Here is an 18,565-nt window from a genome sequence, read left to right as displayed (position 1 = left end):
CAATTGATTTCAACTATCAGATTAAATTGCTAATAAATCTATGACAGTTCACAAATGTCCATCACCCTATCCATGAATACGCAAGTCTTTGATTACAATCCCCATTTCAATGGAATTGTCATTTTTACCCCAGTTTCATCTAATGTTAGCTCCAGAAACCAGGCACCTCTAAGTGTAAATGGTATAATAATCACTTAAGTCTTTTTTTTTTTTTAAGGTTTTATTTATTTAGGGCAGCCTGGGTGGCTCAGTGGTTTAGTGCTGCCTTTGGCCCAGGGTATGATCCTGGGGACCTGGGATTGAGTCCCATGTTGCCTCCCTGCATGGAGCCTGCTTCTCCCTCTGCCTGTGTCTCTGCAGAGAGACACACACAGAGAGAGAGGCAGAGAGACAGGCAGAGGGAGAAGCAGGTTCCCCACAAGGAGCCCAATGTGGGACTTGATCCCAGAACCCGGGATCACGACCTGAGCCAAAGGCAGATGCTTAACCGCTGAGCCATCCAGAGGTCCCTCATCACTTAGTCTTAGTAGACCCTTCCCAGATATTGAGAATGTAAATGACTCTAGCAACTTGGTAAACACTTCTTTGGGAAGTCAAGTGTTTGTTTTTACATTTAGTTTGTTACATTTTAACAATTTTTTGTTTTTAAAATATTATTTTTAAAAGATTTTATTTATTCATAGAGACACACAGAGAGAGAGGGGTGGGGGGCAGAGACGCAGGCAGAGGGAGGAGCAGGCTCCATGCAGGGAGCCCCACGTGGGGCTTGATCCTGGAGCCAAGGGACGACGCCCTGAGCTGCAGGCCGACACTCACCCACTGAGCCACCTCGGCGTCCATACGGCTTTATTTTAAAACGGCGACATTTACAATACACTGGGAATTGCATGAAAAATTTTGTCAATTAAATGTATTGGGGGGGGATTACTGTTTTTTGAGATTCTTTTCTGTACAAAAGCAAATATGTTAGAAGACAACTACTAAGCAGTGCTTATTTTTTTAAGATTTTATTTATTTATTCATGAGAGACACACATAGAGAGAGAGAGAGAGAGAGGCAGAGACACAGGCAGAGGGAGCAGCAAGCTCCATGCAGGGAGCCCGACGTGGGACTCGATCCCACGACTCCAGGATCACGCCCCGGGCTGAAGGCGGCGCTAAGCCTCTGAGCCACCCAGGGATCCCTGAGCAGTGCTTGTTTATCCAGAGAGTTGCCTAAATTCGGACCCCGCACAGAGCTCAGCGGGACAGGGATTCACTTATCCTCTTTCCTAGCCCAGGGACGACCCGAATTGAGGCCCGCAAGCCCCACGGCGTTGTCGCGGGGTGCGGAGCCTGTAGTAGCCACTTGGCGCCCATAGGGGGCACACGTTAACAGGCCGTCGGGGGCGGGCCGCCGAGCACGCCTCTCCGTAGCCCTGTGGAGCCTCTCGGCTTCCGTTGAGCACCGGGCAAGATGGCGGCCTCCGAGACGGTTAGGCTACGGCTTCAGTTTGATTATCCGCCGCCAGCGACCCCGCACTGCACGGCCTTCTGGCTTCTTGTCGACTTGAACAGATGCCGAGTGGTCACGGATCTCATTAGTCTCATCCGCCAGCGCTTCGGCTTCAGTTCTGGGGCGCTCCTGGGCCTCTACTTGGAGGGGGGGCTCTTGCCCCCGGCCGAGAGCGCGCGCCTGGTACGAGACAACGACTGCCTCAGGTGCGCGCGGCGCGGGGGCGCGGGGGCGCGGGCGGGGGGGGGGGGGGGCCGGGGCCGCGCCTGCGCAGGCCCGCGGTGCGGTGCGGTGCGCGGGAGGGGGGGAGGCCGGGGCCGCGCCTGCGCAGGCCCGGGGCGCGGGGGGTCCCGGGAGGCCGCGCGTGGGTGGGGGGCGGGGCTGTCAGGCGGCGCGGCCGGAGCGGCGGGGCCGGAGCGGCGGGGCCGGCGCGCCCAGAGCGCGGCGCCCAGGCGGACCGTCCGCCGTGTTCTCTCCGGAGCGTGCGGTTCGCCCTGCCTTCGCGCGCCTGCGAGACCCGCGGAGACCGACGCGTCGCCGTCGCCGCCGCCGCCGCCGCTCGTGGGGGCTCTGTGGTTCTTTTACACGGCGTTTGGGACCTTGTGGCTTGCGACTCGGAAAAGAACATGGTTTTAAATGTGCTTTTAGAAGTCAAAAAAAAAAAAAAATGATGCTGCGTATCCAGGCGCCGTTGTGGTATGAAACGTATACGTGTGGTTGATTTGTGTTGGTAAAATGCTAAGACGTGATCGTATCAGTTTGGATTTTTGGACTAATTTATTCAGGGCCTCTTTTTTTTTTTTTTTTTAAAGGTTTTATTTATTTGTTCACGAGACACACACAGGCACAGGGAGAAGCAGGCTCCATGCAGGGAGCCCGACGTGGGACTCGATCCCGGGTCTCCAGGATCAGGCCCGGGCCGAAGGCGGGCGCTAAACCGCTGAGCCACCCGGGCGTCCCTAAACATTTACAATTCAATTGCAAGGACCGCCTCCCCCTCCTATTCAGAACTATCTTGCCTTTTTACATTTTTTTTTTTAGGATTTTATTTATTTATTTGACAGCGCGAGCACAAGTAGGGGGAGCGGGAGCGGGAGAGGGAGAGGGAGAAGCAGGCTCTCTGCCGAGCAGGCGCCCGGAGTGGGTGGGGCTCTGTCCCAGGACCCTGGGATCCTAACTTAAGCTGAAGGTCGCTGAACGGACCGAGCCACCCCCGCGCCCCTGAACTATACCATGTCTAATGAATTAATAATTTGCTGCTCACTAACTGCAGTTATACCTCAATTAATGAATCATCTGGGAATTATACTCTTTATTTTTAAAGATTTTATTTTTCATGAGAGAGAGGCAGAGACACAGGCGGAGGGAGAAGCAGGCTCCATGCAGGGAGCCCGACGCGGGACTCGATCTTGGGACTCCAGGATCGCACCCTGGGCTGAAGGCGGGCGCTTAACCTCTGATCCACCCAGGGATCCCTGGGAATTATACTCTTTCTGATGAAATTAATGTCAAAAGCAATCCATGACAGCTGTTAGAAGAAGAAATAAATACAGCACAATGGCAGGCAGAATTTCTCCTAAACACTTCAAATGCATAATTGTGTGTGATAAGAAATAACCTCTGCAGCTGGCTTCAGTGATAGATGGGGGGTGGACTTTAGGAAAAAACTGAATTTGGAAAAATTTTGTATATTTTTGTGGTTTCCTATTTTCAGTCATTCTGTCTTTCAACAGATTTCACCTTTCTTCAGAGCTACAGAAGAAAGCATAGTCTCTTTTCTTAAAGGTTCCTAATATTGTGGGAGTAGACCAAAATAACTAGTTTCATGCCTCTGCATATTACTTTCTGGAGTGATTCAGGCAGTCAGCCTGGATAATTATACTAGGTTGTGCTGCTAAGTGCAGAAGATGATTGAGAAGGGAGAGAGGTCATCGTGGAACACAAATGGTCAGGGAATTTCACAGTTCCTTGATGGACATGTTAGATGGCACAGGAGAGTTGTAGAGGCAAAAGCTAACCTGACTCAGTGAAGAGAGAAGTCTCACCGCAGAAGGATTCTGTACGATTGCTGGGAGTACTGAGAAAAATCTAATGAAGAACGGTGGAGCAGGAGGCTTGCAAGGATTCTCCCCAGTGCCACGGCCATTTCCTCATAGCCCATTCTTTGAAGCCCCCAGAACCTGACTTTTTCTACTCTGACAGATGAAAAAAAAAATATTTCAAAATAGTTCAGGGTAAAAAGTTCCTTATTTGTCTTCTCTCATATTCTTCCCACATCCCCCCTGTCTAGAAGTATCCTCAGTTAAGTTTGGGGTAATCATTCTTTTTAAATGCCGTGTAGTATTCTTTTACATGACCATGTCAATTTATTTAACCAACCTGTTACTAATGGATGTATTAGGTTACCTTAATTCATTTGGGCTGCTATAATAACAGGCATTTATTTCTCACAGTTCTAGAGGCTGGGGAGTACAAGATCAAGATGCCAGCAGATTCAGTGTCTGGTGAGGCTTGCTTTCTGGTTCATAGATGGCACCTTCTCACTGTGCCCTCACTGCAGAAGGGACTAGGGAGGGCTGTAGGGTCTGTCTTATAGGAGCACTAATCTGGTTCGTGAGGATTCCACCCTCATTACATAAGCACCTTCTAAAGTCCCCACCTCCTAAGTCCATCACATTTGGCAGTTAGGATTTCAGCATATAAATTTTGCAGCGACACAAATATTTAGACCATGGCTTTTTTTTTTTTTAAGATTTTTATTTTTAAGTAATCTCTACATACAATGTGGGGCTCAAACTTATAACCCCAAGATCAAGAGTCACATGCTGCATTGACTGAGCCAGCCAGCTTGCCCCCATGACAGTTGTTTTCTGTTTTTCACTGGTACGTACTGCTGTAGTGAATGGTCTTGTACATCTTTGTGTACTTGGGCAGTGGTTCAGCAGCATACATTCCTAGAAGAGGTACTTTTTGGTCAGATTTTAAAATTTGATAAGTACTGTCAAATTGGCCTCCAGAAAAAGTTGTATAGGTCTGTATTTATGCCAACAATATGAGTTACTTTTGTTCAGTATTGTGTGAAAGGCAAGAGAGCAGAATGATTAAAAGTTCACGGTCTGGAGTCAGAACCCTAGTTTGAATCATAACTCATTAGCTGTGTTCCCTTGGTCAAGTAACTTGACCTCTATGAAGGTGATAATGCAGCAGCCAGGCAGGAAGGAGCCTGCAGGGACTGAGGGGACCCAAAGAGAGTGCAGCTCTACCTTTTTACTTTTCTTATTGAATTTCACCCCCATTTCTTTTTTTTTTTTTAAGTAGAATGCTTTTTTTTTTTTTCTTTTTAAAGATTTTATTTATTCATAGAGACAAACACACACACACACAGACAGAGACAGAGACACAGGCAGAGGGAGAAGTGGGCTCCATGCAGGGAGTCCAACGATCCCGGGTCTCCAGGATCACGCCCCGGCTGCAGGCGGCGCTAAACCGCTGCGCCACTGGGGCTGCCTTCACCCCCATTTCTTGAGACAAATTCATTAAAAACCCACCAACTCCTGCTGTCAGAGGACTTATAATTATTGTTTTAATAAAAATTAGAGTTAACATTTGGATACTACTTGTTCAGAGTCTGGCACTGCTCTAAACATATGATAGTTCATCTGAATATTATAATTATCACTATTCCCATTTTTACAAATGAGGTAATATTTAAAAATTTTACTTAAAGTGGCAGAAGAAGGATTTGAATCCAATCACTTTGGCCTTGGTAGGCGGTGGGTTTGGGGTATCTGGCTGTGCAGTTGGGCGTGGCTGTATTTCTCTGTGATAGAATCCTAGAAGTGAAATTTCACACTTAAAGGGAGTACCTTGCATTTTCGGGTGGCTGGGTGGCTCAGTTGGTCAAGCATCTGACTCTTGGTTTCTGCTCAGGTCATGATTTCATGGGTCCTGAGACTGAAGCCCATAAGTTGGGCTCTGTGCTCAGTGGGGGAGACTGCTTAAAGATTCTCTCCCTCTGCCCTTCCCCCCACTTGCTTGGGTGCGTGCTCTCTCAAATAAATAAATCTTAAATACATAAATAAATAAAGGAAGCGCCTCTCATTTTGATAATACTACCCAGTTTGTCCAAAGAGTGCATCAACGGTGGAGAGTCTGTTTTAAAAATTTCTTGGAATTAAATCTCTTTCATTGCTAATTACCTAGGTAATTCACTTCTCTTTGTACAAGGACGGCTACATTTGTTGTCTGTGATCCAAGTAGAGAAATAAAGGAATTGCCAGGGAGAGTGTATTCTCTAAAAGGAATGGTAACTCAGCAGACCCAGGTGAACTGTTTCTCATCCTCTGGATGACATTTTGTCTCTCAATCTTACAGTGTTCCAAATAGAAATGCTTCTTCTCAGGAATGGGAGATAGTGAGGCTGTAGTAGTCACAGGTCATACCTTCATATCAATATCCACAGATAGATGCCTTCAGAATGGTTGAGGTAGTGCCAAGGGCTGCTTTTGAAAGCATGATGGTGTAACAAGCTCCTCTGAAAGGCAGCAGGTGCTGTGTTCCAGTGATTTAATGAGCCACAGTGACTGAACCAAGAGTATTGCAACCATTTTCAAAGTTTTTTTTTTTAATTTTTAAAAAAGATTTATTTATTTATTCATGAGAGAGAAAGAGAGGCAGAGACATAGGCAGAGGGAGAAGCAGGCTCCCCACCAGGAGCCCTATGCGGGACTTGATCCCAGATCGCTAGATTACACCCTGAGCCAAAAGCAGACACTCAACTCCTGAGCCACCCAGATGTCCCACCATTTTCAAAGTTTGATGAAAAAATTGGTCCTTATTGGTTACCTCAGAATTGAAGCTTGAATATTTAGCAATAACATTGCTACAGGTAAAACAAATTAAGAATGTCAAGGGACAATCCAATATTCTGTAAGTTCCTCAGTGGTTCTTGGGTTCACAGGATGCCAACCTAGTTTTTGCCCATTTGAGAACTACTTCCTTGCTGCTAGTTGCTGAGGTCCATCCTGGGAATAGAGGGACTTTTATTTCTTTCTTTATCCTGATATAAGTAGCTTTGATTTTAATTTGATTTGTATATATCTGTGTATTTGTGTACTCTGAAGAATAATAGTGGATGTTTTTTCCAACTACCACATTGCAATAAATCACAGCATTACTATCCCATAAACATTTAAAAAAAAATGCTTGATCTGCTTATCCACCACTTATACCTTATTTTCAAATATGATTAATCTTTCTGTGGTCACTAAGAAAACTTGATGAAATGTATAGCTAGATATAAATGTATTAAAAGTATAATGTCTTTTTTTTAAGATTTTATTTATTAAAAAAAAAGATTTTATTTATTTATTCATGAGACACACAGAGAGAGAGAGAGAGGCAGAGACAGAGGTAGAGGGAGAAGCAGGCTCCATGCAGGGAGCCCAATGCGGGACTTGATCCCAGGACTGCGGGATCACGCCCTGAGCCAAAGGCAGACACCCAACATCTGAGCCACCCAGGCGTCCCTAGAATGTTTGTTTTTAGCAGGCAATTTTGAGCCCCCACTATATACTTGACATTGGGGACACTCTCAGCTTTCCATCATTGGACTGCACATATTAGAATTAGCTGTTGCCAGTTCACCGAACAACAGAATTCCTTCACTATAATAGTCATTTTGGATGGAGTGTATGTTAGGGTTCTCCAGAGAAATAGATAAAATAGGAGATAATAAATACATATAGAATTGAATGTGTTATAAGGAATTGGCTCATGAGATTATAGAGGCTCAGAGGTCCCAAGATCTACATTTGGCAGGCTGGAAACCTAGGGGAACCGATGATATACTTCTAGTCCAAGTCCAAAGGCCTGAGGTCCAGAGAAGTCAATGGTATAAGTTCCAGTCCTAGTCTGAGTCTGAAAGCAGGAGAAGGCTGACAGCTCAGACAGTTAGGCAGAGAGAGGGGATCCTCTTCAGGCATTCAGTGGATTGGATGAGGCTCACTCACATTAGGGTGGACAATCTTTTTGATTTAGTCTCCCAATTCAGATGTTAATCTCATCTAGAAGCACCCTCATAGACAAACCCAGCAATGTGTCACCAAATCTCTGGGCACCCGAGGCCCAGGCAAGTTGACACATAAAATTAATCATCATAGGTTATCATGGAATTTTATAATGGCTGTTATGAATTGTTAGAATTCTTTCCTAAAATTCAACAAAATAAAAGTAAAATCTGATTTTAAGAAAAAGCAGCCCATATATAAAAACAAAAGTGGGTACTCTGCATTATCACCATTTGGAATAGGTAACATAGTAGCGTGGAAAGATTGAACTTTGAAGTTAGACAAACTACGGTTTGAATGCCATTTCTGCTGCCTCTTAACTGTTGAGTTGCTTACTTGTCTGATCTGTTTTAAAATGGAAACCTACTTCATGTGGCATTTAGATGAGAGAAAAGGTCTAGAAAATATTTGGGATGGAGTAGATATTCAATAAATAAAACTAGTCATGGGCAGCCTGGGTGGCTCAGCGGTTTAGCGCCACCTTTGGCCTAGAGTGTGATCCTAGAGACCCAGGATAGAGTTCCATGTCGGGCTCCTTGCATGGAGCCTTCTTCCTCTTCCTGTGTCTGTGCCTCTCTGTCTCTGTGTCTCTCATGAATAAATAAATAAATAAAATCTTAAAAAAAAAAAGAACAACAGAGGAAGATTTTAAAAAAATAAAATAAAACTAGTCGTTTGACAGTTGACCATGATACCACATAGGCCAGTTTGTCAAAAAGAGTCTTTTATCCTTCAGTGATTTGACATTTTTTCATTGACTGATGGCAGGAATGTCTACAGTCATCTCAGTATGTAATTGTGTCCTGGAGAAATGCTTATGAATTACTCACTGCAGCCTTCTCTCTTGTTGTTTTGATAGAGTTAAATTAGAAGATAGAGCAGCTGCTGAGAATACCGTGACGGTCAAGAATGGTGATGATAGTCATTTATTACCTAGAAAAGCAAAGAAGAGGGCATTTAAGTTGGAGGAGGGTGAAGAAACTGAAGTAGATTATAAAAATTCAAAGAAGCATTGGAAGAGGCAAGAGAACAATAACGATGAGAAGACTTTGGACCTAGAACCAAAAACTGTCACAGATTTGAGTGTGAGGAAAAAAAGCAAGAGGAAAAACAGAGCCACGTGTAGTGTAGTGGATGGTGATGACGAAGAAACCAAAAGAAAATCACCAAAGAGAAAGGAGAAATGTGAATATAAAAAACAGGCAAAGAACTCCAGGTCTTCCAAAGCACAGTCAGCAAAGGACTGGGCCATCCCCAACGGTGGTCCTCCAAAGGGCTCACCTGCTAGAAGCAGCCTGATCAAAACCAAAAGGAAAAGTGGTGCAGGCATTAGTACAAAAGATAGTCCCATTTCCTCCTCAGAGTCTGAGTCCTATCATGAATCAACCAGTGATGGTCTCAGCCATGTCATCTTGGAGGTCAGAAATTCCTCAGAAAAAATATCAACTGAGATATCAAAGGAAGGACTCTCTACCAAAACCACAGCTGCAAACAAAGTTGCCACTAAAATTGGCTTTAACTCTCCTGCTGTCAAGGGCAAGACAACCAGAACATCATCTTCTAGTTCCGACTCTAGCTCAGAGTCAGATGATCAGTGCACAGTGTCGAAGAGTACCCCAGAGCCCGCTGCAGGTTTCCTAAAGCCAGTAGGCCTCTTTGCCGGACGAGGCTGTCCTGGCCCGGGGCCCTGCGCACAGACTCCCAGTGCTGCTGGGTGGAAGCACTCTGACGCAAACGGGGTCAGGCAGGCCCCTCCTGGGCCTCCTCCCAACGTGACTCTCCCCACCACTTTGGGCAGAGGTTGGGGGAGAGGCGAGGACCTTCTTTCTTGGAAGGGGGCTAGGGGTCGGGGGATGCGGGGGAGAGGCCGAGGCCGAGGGCAGGCTGTTTCCTTTCTGTTAAATAGAAATGCTGAATATCAGAAGAACCAACAATTGAATGAAATGGTAACAAACACATCCACTATTATCCAGGCAAGTATTATTTCTCCTGAGCATACCTCTTTCCCTTCTCCCATGGGGTGTGTCTGGAGTAGATGTCACAGGTTTGCTTTTTTTCACCAGTAACAAAGTCACATGACTAATGCTGTTTTTCAGAATCCAATAGAGACACACAAGAAGGACTACAGTTTGTTACCACTGTTAGCAGCTGCTCCTCAAGTTGGAGAAAAGATTGCTTTTAAGGTATATTTTGAAACCATAACAATTATAACAAAGAAGATTACCTTGCCTCCGAATAAATTTACTCATTAGCAGGTCACAATTATATATGCATATGTGTACAGAGCCTTTCCAGATCATATCTGTCCTGTTCTTGTGCCTAGCATGTAATAGGTGCCTACTTACTGTTTTCTGAATGAATAAAAATGGCTTAGCCTGGTGCTGGAACATAGCAAGTGCTCAATAAAAAAAGCTTTATATAATCACAAAACCTGCCCTCCTAGCCTCCTGCCCCAAACCAAAGAAACCTTTTCCACTAGAACCCCTGTTTTGCCACAAGTTCATGGTAGGGCACCCAGAGCGGTGGGGTGGGTACCCCAACCCAGCACATTTTCTCAGGGGCAGAGGAGAGGAACTGCAGAGCTTGTGTATTTGTGGGCTCTTTCTTCTTTTTTAGCTTTTGGAACTAACATCCGATTATTCTCCTGATGTCTCTGACTACAAGGTAAGGCTGTTTATTTAAAAAATAACTGTCTTTATATTAAAGAAGCTGAAGTCATATTTACTGCTGCTAATATGGATAATTTTGATTTTTTGGAGTAAATAATGTCGAGTAGAAGATGCGCACATTTTCAAAATGTAAACTTTTTAATAGTCTCACCGTGGAGCTCCCAGGGTTTTCCTTGCACTTGGGGATGGATGTAGGGCAGTGATGAGTTTTAAGCTTTTTTTTAAAAAGATTTTATTTATTTATTCACGAGAGAGAGAGAGAGAGAGAAAGAGGGGCAGAGAGGCAGAGACATAGGCAGAGGGAGAAACAGGCTCCATACAGGGAGCCCGACGTGGGACTTGATCCCAGGTCCCCAGGATCAGGCCCAGGGCCGAAGGCAGCACTAAACCGCTGAGCCACCCGAGCTGCTCAAGTCCTTTTTTTCTAATCAGCTTCAGTACTTGCAAGCTTATCTGAATGCCACTCCCCCCAGAACCTAAACTTTGAAAGGAAATAATAAATAGTTCTCAGCCAGAAAATTTGATTAATTTCATCATAACAATCGGTATAACTGTGGATTATTGCAGGTTCTTTTTTTTTTTTTTAATTTTTATTTATTTATGATAGTCACAGAGAGAGAGAGGCAGAGACTCAGGCAGAGGGAGAAGCAGGCTCCATGCACCGGGAGCCCGATGTGGGATTCGATCCCGGGTCTCCAGGATCGCGTCCTGGGCCAAAGGCAGGCGCCAAACCGCTGTGCCACTCAGGGATCCCTATTGCAGGTTCTTATGGTCAAACATGGCCCCTTTTGCATTATCTGTTAACCACAGGTAACCCACAAATATTATCCTTGGAATTTATTCACTACGCATCTGTGTGGGACTTCACATTGGCATGAGCTTTATCATACTTCAGGAAAAGTTTTACTCCAGTGGGATTACAGAATTACATGTTTCCTTCCCTTTTTCACTCTTTCAAAATTTTGTTAGAATGCATAATTTCTTATTTTGATGTAATATGCAAAATATAAGACCATTTAAAAAACAATGATTAGTAATGTTAACATAGTAATACAAAAAAAGTACAAGGAGATTTGATTTAATTTGAGTTGATACCTTGGAAGACCTTTTTTTTTTTTTTTTAAAACGTTGTAAAACTTTTAAAATCCTGGTAAGAACCTTTCCTCAAAAGCAAACTAGAAGAAGAATCAGTTCATGAAGGGGTTTGGTAGGTCAGTTCTGGGTAATTGGTATTTTATCATATTTTTCATCTTAGTCCCTTAATGTAGGTGACATAGAAGTTATCTAAAGCAGGTTCCTTGTGAGTGAAAAGGGTTAATATTATATTAATAACTATCCTGGAAGGAAAATGTAAATGGACCTGTCTAGGGCAAACCAGGATGTTTTGTCACCTTACCATAGTGATATATGAGGAAATAGAGATAAATATAGAATTGATATGTCCTATAGCCTCTACATATTATGAGTCTAGATAATACTGATTTTTAAAAATGCGTAGTAAATCAATGTTGGTCATCACAGTTATTACCCTAGAAAGCTATCTGCTTACTTTCCCAGTATTTTTAGAACTTTCTGGAAATTATTTTGAAAACCATTTGCAGGGTGAAAATCAGTCCCACTTTTTTTTTTTTTTTTTTTGCTTTGACCTCAAGTGCTGTTATCTAGCTCAATTACTGGTTGTTTTCCTGAAGCTTGCTTCAGAAGTCAAATCTGTCTTCAAAGAATGTAGTCTCCTCTGCCCTTGACCCTGTCTCATGTGTACATACTTATATGTGGGATTTTAATCAATAGAGGTGACTGAGTGATACCACAGGAATCCGTGCAATGAAAGAAGAATTTATTACTTATATTTCCTGAGGGGGCAGAGAATGCCGTGCTGTGCAGGCCCCTGGGGGAAAGCATCTGGGTGCCATTCAGAGACAGAGGTAGGCAGAGGCCCAGAACCTGGGCCAGGGACTTTATTGGGATTTCCTTGGGATAGGCAAGGCAAGATGGGGGAGCAGTTTAGAATTGGCTAGTTTGAATAATTAGCAGGCTTTGGGCTACAGGAGCTATGCCTATATGTGTGGTACTTGCCCCTGGGATGATTTAGACCAGGGGAAATATTGGCTTGGGGTGTGGGAGTTTTATTTCTCCTACAAGTTGATTTATTAATAGAAAGTTTGAATACTGAGATAAAATTTATATAATGTAAAATTGACAATTTTAACCATTTTGAATTGTATAATTCGGTGGTTTTAGTATATTTGAAGTGTTTCACATGTTGGTTTTTGACTTGGACTTTTATTTTTGAAAGGAAGGAAAAATACTAAGCCACAATCCAGAGACCCAGCAAGTAGATATAGAAATTCTTTCATCCTTACCTGGTGAGTTTTCTAGAAAAGAATTTGAAAATTTAGGCTCTTCATATCTACTTTGCTTTCTACATAGCTTTTATACTCAGGGGCTGCTCCCTGCCTTGGCCTCTGTGGCTATCTCCACTAACCCCCTCCACCCACCCCCAGCACAGAGTAAGCCCTTGGGACCTATGCTCCTCCTAGTGGAGGTGTGTGGCTGCTAAGGGTTGTTGGGTTTGTTTCCAAAGCTGTTGGGCAAGTTGTTCTTATTCCTGTAATTATGTAATTTCATAAAAATTACATAAACTCATATACACTGATTATAAAAAGAATTATTTCTGTGAAACCCAAATTGAATGCAGACCCAAGAGTGTAACTAAGAAATATACTATTGAATTGTGCATGAGTGGATCTGCTGTAAGAGATTGGGAGGAATTTGATAAAAATCTAGAATGATTCTGAACTTAGACTGCCTTGCTAGTGTTTTTGCATTCTTGCATCCCTTTAAAAAAAAAAAAAACTCAGAACTGGAAATTGTAGAAATTGCAGACATACTTTAAGTATATGGTTTATAAAAGAGAGATGACTAGTCAGTGGGCTCCTAAGGCCTACTCAGCTCTATTTCAAAAGATTAGCAAATGAACATACTTTTGTGTGTTAAGTTAAAATAAAATGTCTAAAGTGTATGTGCGCACACACTCTCACACATTAATTCAGATGCTTCCCTGCCTTTTTTTTTTTTTTTTAAGATTTTTAAAATTTATTCATGAGAGACACAGAAAGAGAGAGAGAGAGAGGCAGAGACATAGGCAGAGGGAGAAGCAAGCTCCATGCAAGGAGCCCCATGCGGGACTCAATTCTGGGACTCCAGGATAACACCCTGAAGCCAAAGGCGTCCCTGCTTCCCTTCTTTATCTCCGATTCACTTCACCTGTTATTGGTTCTAAAATCTAGGAATAAGAGAGCTTTTACTGTATATGGCTTCAGTTGTGTTGTGTTATAGGGGTTCCTGGCCAGGGAGCAGGAGAGATCCCTCTTTCTTTAGCAGACCCTAAGGCAATTAGTTGTATTCTGTTTGTATTTAAGTATTGTAGTGGGTAGAAGATTCAAAGCTCCAGTACACAGAAGTTAAAGTTTTCCAGCAGAATCCCCTTATATTAAGTAAATGATTAGATATAACTTAAATTGGTTTTCTAGCTTTCTTTTGATTAGGTTTTATTTGAAGAAATCTCCCTTCCTAGGAATGGTGGACAGAGAAGTTTGTTCATGGTCAGATTCCATGGACACAGCCTGAGCACTGCTTGTCTCAGGTGATTGACAGAACATCCAATTAGACTTTTCTTCTTTGGAGCATCTAGAAATGGCTTTATCTGTTCACTAATAGAAATACAGATAGTCCTCACTTTGCATGGTTCTGATATATATATATATGAACTTTAGTTACCTTGGCTTGGTTAAATAACAACAGTTTCAATGATATTAGGTATGCTGTGAACTGTGAATAACTGCATAAAGTACTGCTAGCTTTTTGGTCCACAAATCACTGTAAATTACAGATGCCCATCATGATTAGTGACCAATCACATCACTTCCAAGTCTCCTGGTGATTGGTCACTGTGCATCTGTTACTCTGTTTCCATACACCCAGCAATGCATGTAGCTGTGCTGCCTCCTACATGGCATTTTACAAAAATAGTTAATTGAGATAGGGAATTGGTCAAGAAAGATGAAAGTACAACAAAGAAGCAAAAAGTGATGATTCTGGAGGTTACATCCAAGAGGAGTTCAAATGAAGTGGGGTTAGAAGAAACAGCTAACCAAAGGGATGTTGGCACTGCAGTTTATGTGAACTCCTTGACATAAATGAGGAAGGGTGGTGGTAACAAAAGGGATGAAGAGGTCCCCAAAGTAACATCAGCAAAAATGTCACACAATTGCAAAAAAGCAACAGAGGAGCTCTGAGAGCTATTTCATGTTCATGCTAAGAGCTCAAAGGATAAAATACTCAAAGCTCATCCACACTTAGGAGTCTGTTGGTTCTGCAAGGTGTAGAAAAGATTGTTACCCTGTGCTGTTACGTGACAGGAAAGCAAGCACTATTCAAACCACTCTTGATACATTTCCTTTTTTTTTTTTTATGTTTTTTTTTTTTGATGTTTATTTTTAAGTAACCTTTACACCCAGTGTGGGTTCAGACTCACAAACCCAAGATCAAGAGTTACACAACTCTACCGACTAAGCAAGCCAAGTACCCACATAAGTTTCTTAACAAAGAAATAGGACATTAATTCTTAGTCTTTCTGGTGTTTTAGATTACAGTGTACTATATTTACTCTTTTTTTCATCTCCCAGTACAATAGGTTTTAATGTTTTGACAATTTTTAAAAGGTCCTGATAATTTTCCCCATTTGATTATTCAGATTGTTTTGCATGATTTCAGCCTGCAAGGTCATTTTTGTAGCCTCACACTACCATACAAAGTGAGGACTGCTGTATTACCAAGTTGTAAGCATGTTTAATTTCTGAGGACACAGAGCAAGATAGACAAATTTTGCAGAATTCATATTGCCTTTCCCTGCTGGAACATATCAATGATCTTTTGGATTATCTAATGGTTACACATATATTTTTTTTTCTGAGAGTACTAATAACAGGGTGACAAGCTTGTTTATTTTTTGATGAAGGAAAGATTGTCTCTGATAAATGACCAAGAAACTACCTCTGCTGTTACAGTTTTTTTTGTTTGTTTGTTTTTTTGTTTTGTTTTTTTGTTACAGGGTTTTTTAAGGGTCTCCTGTCACTGAGCACTCCATGCTTTCATGTGCATACCCAGCCTCTACATCAGTGGACAGTTTGTTTGTGGTTGTTTTTCTAATGATATAAGTTCCCTGTAGATGAACATTTTCACTACCGGGAAATGACTTATTGTCTCTCCTTCCTACCATCTGGTTTCAGCCATGAAAGAACCTGGGAAATTTGATTTGGTTTATCACAACGAAAACGGAACTGAGGTAGTGGAGTACGCTGTGACGCAGGAGAAGAGGGTAGGCACGCTTCTCTTCTTGGGATTGCTTGGTTGTTCATTCTCTCTCCACTGGCTCCTGGTGGTCTGGAAGGTGACATTGCAGCTTCCTGAACTGCCTATGTTAAAGCCATAAAAGATGTAGGCCCTGGGATCCCTGGTCTGCCTACAGGGTGGCAGTTTCAGTGTCCAGTGCCAAGTTAGGGTGCCATCTTGGATCTCAAAGAGCCTATGTGACAAGGCGCACAAATAGCAAAGTCTTATTGAAGACTATAGAGTTGCATAAAATCGTAGTTATGTCACAGTTTTGGTAGAAAAGAATAGTGTATTTAAAAAACTTTATTGATATATACATTGAGAAAAGTATACTTAAATATATAGCTTGAACAGTTGTCACAAATGAACATACCCATATCACCAGCACCTAGGTCAAGAAGCAGAACATTAATAACAGCCCCCCTGGAAGTCTCCATCATGCCTCCCTGTAGTTACTACTACCTCCCGGTTGTTACTGTGATTGTGACTTACAACAGCATAGATGGTTTCAAAGAATGACATAAAATGACGATTCTGTCTTTTGACTTCTGCTTAAATCCTTAAAGTGCCATTTTAGGAAATATCTGGTTTAGAGCTTTTAGGCAGCCAGACTTCCAGAATTGCTGGCAATGACTGACTCATGAGGCTGTGCTAACATTAAGCTAAATAGAATTTATATTTAAGAAAATGCTTCCTCTTAAGGTGTTTATATTTGAAATGTTATGGTTATTATTCTGTAACTTTCAGTATTGAAAAGTCACATTTTAGAAATGTAAACTTGTAGAAACCCTAACCAGACTATGTTTTGCTTTGTCTTTAGGATAGATGACACTTTTAGGGATTTATTCCAAAAATACATTTTTAGGGTCTGTGGGATCAGCAGATTTGGCCAAGTCTCCTGTACTTCTTTATTTGCAATGTATGCCTGTTCACTTTTTTGTTGAAATGTATTCTTGGAAACTACATTGGAAAATTAAACCTTGGAAGCTTTCCTCTCTATGCCTTATTAAATGGGGCCTGAAGCAGAGCCTGTCATTCATTAACCTTTCTCTGACACTAGATGGCCCTCGTGATTCATCCACATGGCCAAGCGTTAGTATTTGCTCTTGGTAAAACCTGAACCGCCTAGATTTAGGTAGCAAAGGATAGGAACTGTAGAGCTGTGCAAAGGAACATCAGGAGTCCAGTAATAACCCTAATGGGCCATATCTGCCTATGAAGAGTATTTGTGCCACTGAGCCACAGGGTCTGGTTGGGCAAATCCTCTTGACCCTGGGTAACCAGCTGCCCCACACCCTAGCCCATCCCACCCCCTGCTTGAAATGAGAGAAGGGTGAAATGTGTTTATTTATTTTATTTATTTATTTATTTTTTGTGAAATGTGTTTAAAGTGTAGTTGCATTCTAGGTAAACAGGTGCTTCTGTCCTAATTGAACTCAGCTTACTGGGACTCAGATCATTCCAGGTCTTCTTCAGCCAATTCTGCACAAATGGAAATTTACTTGACTGAAGTTTTTAACCAACTAAAATTTCTGTGACCTCAAAATGAAACCTCTAAACCAAATATTTTGTGTTTTTCCCCAGATCACTGTTTTTTGGAGGGAGTTGATTGACCCAAGATTGATTGTTGAATCTCTGAGTACCACACCAAGTACAGAGCCTGCTTGAGGATGACCTCTCCACCTCATAGTTTATAAATGTTTTGTTGGTGAAAGCGACTATAACCTGAACTTTAAGAAAAAAAAAAAAGATTCGAAAGTTGTATGCATTTTTTGTTCACTTTACTGCATAGGAAAAAAAATCTACCTCATCATTTAAAATAACATGGATATGCTTTTTGTAGATCTTTTTTTTCTTCTTCCAGGCTTAATTTCAGTAACAAAATTTAAAACATGACATTCCCTGCAGGCATTGTTATATATCAGTATATATGGTTTCTTCTCTTTTTTTATTTATTTTTTGACCATCAAGTAGCCAACGTCAGTAGGAGTTTATAACACCAAGTACAAGAAAATGCTGCATATCTTGTCTCAGTAAGTTCTATTAAGTAACATTTTAAAACATGAAAGCATGTTACTTGACCTAATTTTTTTAACATTCGAGTTGTTCCATTAAATGTGGAACATCTTATAAATTGCAAGTATTTTATACTTGTAACTGTCAAGAATTTAAAAGTAACTGGGTTTGTTGCAGGCAATGAGTTAAGGAATCCTTTCACATTTTTCTCAACTTTAAAATTGAGGATTTCCAGAGCCCTGGGTAGAGCAATGAAAATAAGACTTTGTATGTTTGCCTGGGGACGAACTGGTATTCCACCTGGGTGAGGGGATTTCCTATGAGTTCAGGCCAGGGAACCTGTTATCTTACTACAAGATCCCAAGCACCTGGCTGAGTGTGCTGGAGTGAGGACTGAACAGAAACTCTGGTTTCTGTTATTATTCAACACAAAGCTAAAATGGCTAAATATATACTGTGAAAATTGCTTCCTTTTAACAAAGATTAGGTTCCTCTTCAGCTTTGCAAATTTTTAAATAAAATCATATTGAACTAAACTTCCATGCTGAGTCATCATGTTTAGTTGAGTATTGTAAACTGCCGTCTTATTTCACAATAACACGAGAGATACAAATGTTCTGGAACAGGAAAGTTTGCTTTGACTGAAGAGTCTATCGTTGCAAAGCTTAGTCCAATGAGATGCATTAGATCTAGGAGCTATTGGGCCGGTGGTGCTGTCCAGTTTTAACCTGCATGACATTGATGTGTATCAAATGTGTATTTATTGATCTGTAATGGGAAGTGTTACTCCAGAAGGAGTGAGATCAACGTGAATGATTGGATCTTGGCACTAGGGTTCTTGCATAGCACACTTTCTTTCCAGGATCTGAAAAACAAGGTAACTAGTAAGTGGCAGCAGGCATATGAATAAATGTTCAATATCAT

General features: G+C 42.0%; 1 protein-coding gene across 1 annotated transcript; it reads left to right on the top strand.

Annotated features, from left to right (window-relative positions):
* Positions 1-1,425: 1,425 nt before the first annotated feature.
* On the top strand, positions 1,426-18,177 carry COIL (coilin). The gene is made up of 7 exons (XM_025440050.2): positions 1,426-1,700; positions 8,422-9,535; positions 9,659-9,745; positions 10,179-10,226; positions 12,528-12,597; positions 15,523-15,611; positions 17,210-18,177. The coding sequence occupies exons 1-7, from the start codon at positions 1,456-1,458 to the stop codon at positions 17,291-17,293; spliced, it is 1,737 nt and encodes a 578-aa protein (XP_025295835.1). The 5' UTR covers positions 1,426-1,455; the 3' UTR covers positions 17,294-18,177.
* The last annotated feature ends 388 nt before the right edge of the window (positions 18,178-18,565 follow it).

The sequence above is a fragment of the Canis lupus genome, chromosome 9, assembly GCF_003254725.2.
Source record: "Canis lupus dingo isolate Sandy chromosome 9, ASM325472v2, whole genome shotgun sequence".
NCBI classification, from domain to species: domain Eukaryota; kingdom Metazoa; phylum Chordata; class Mammalia; order Carnivora; family Canidae; genus Canis; species Canis lupus.
This window is presented reverse-complemented; position numbering and strand designations above follow the sequence as displayed.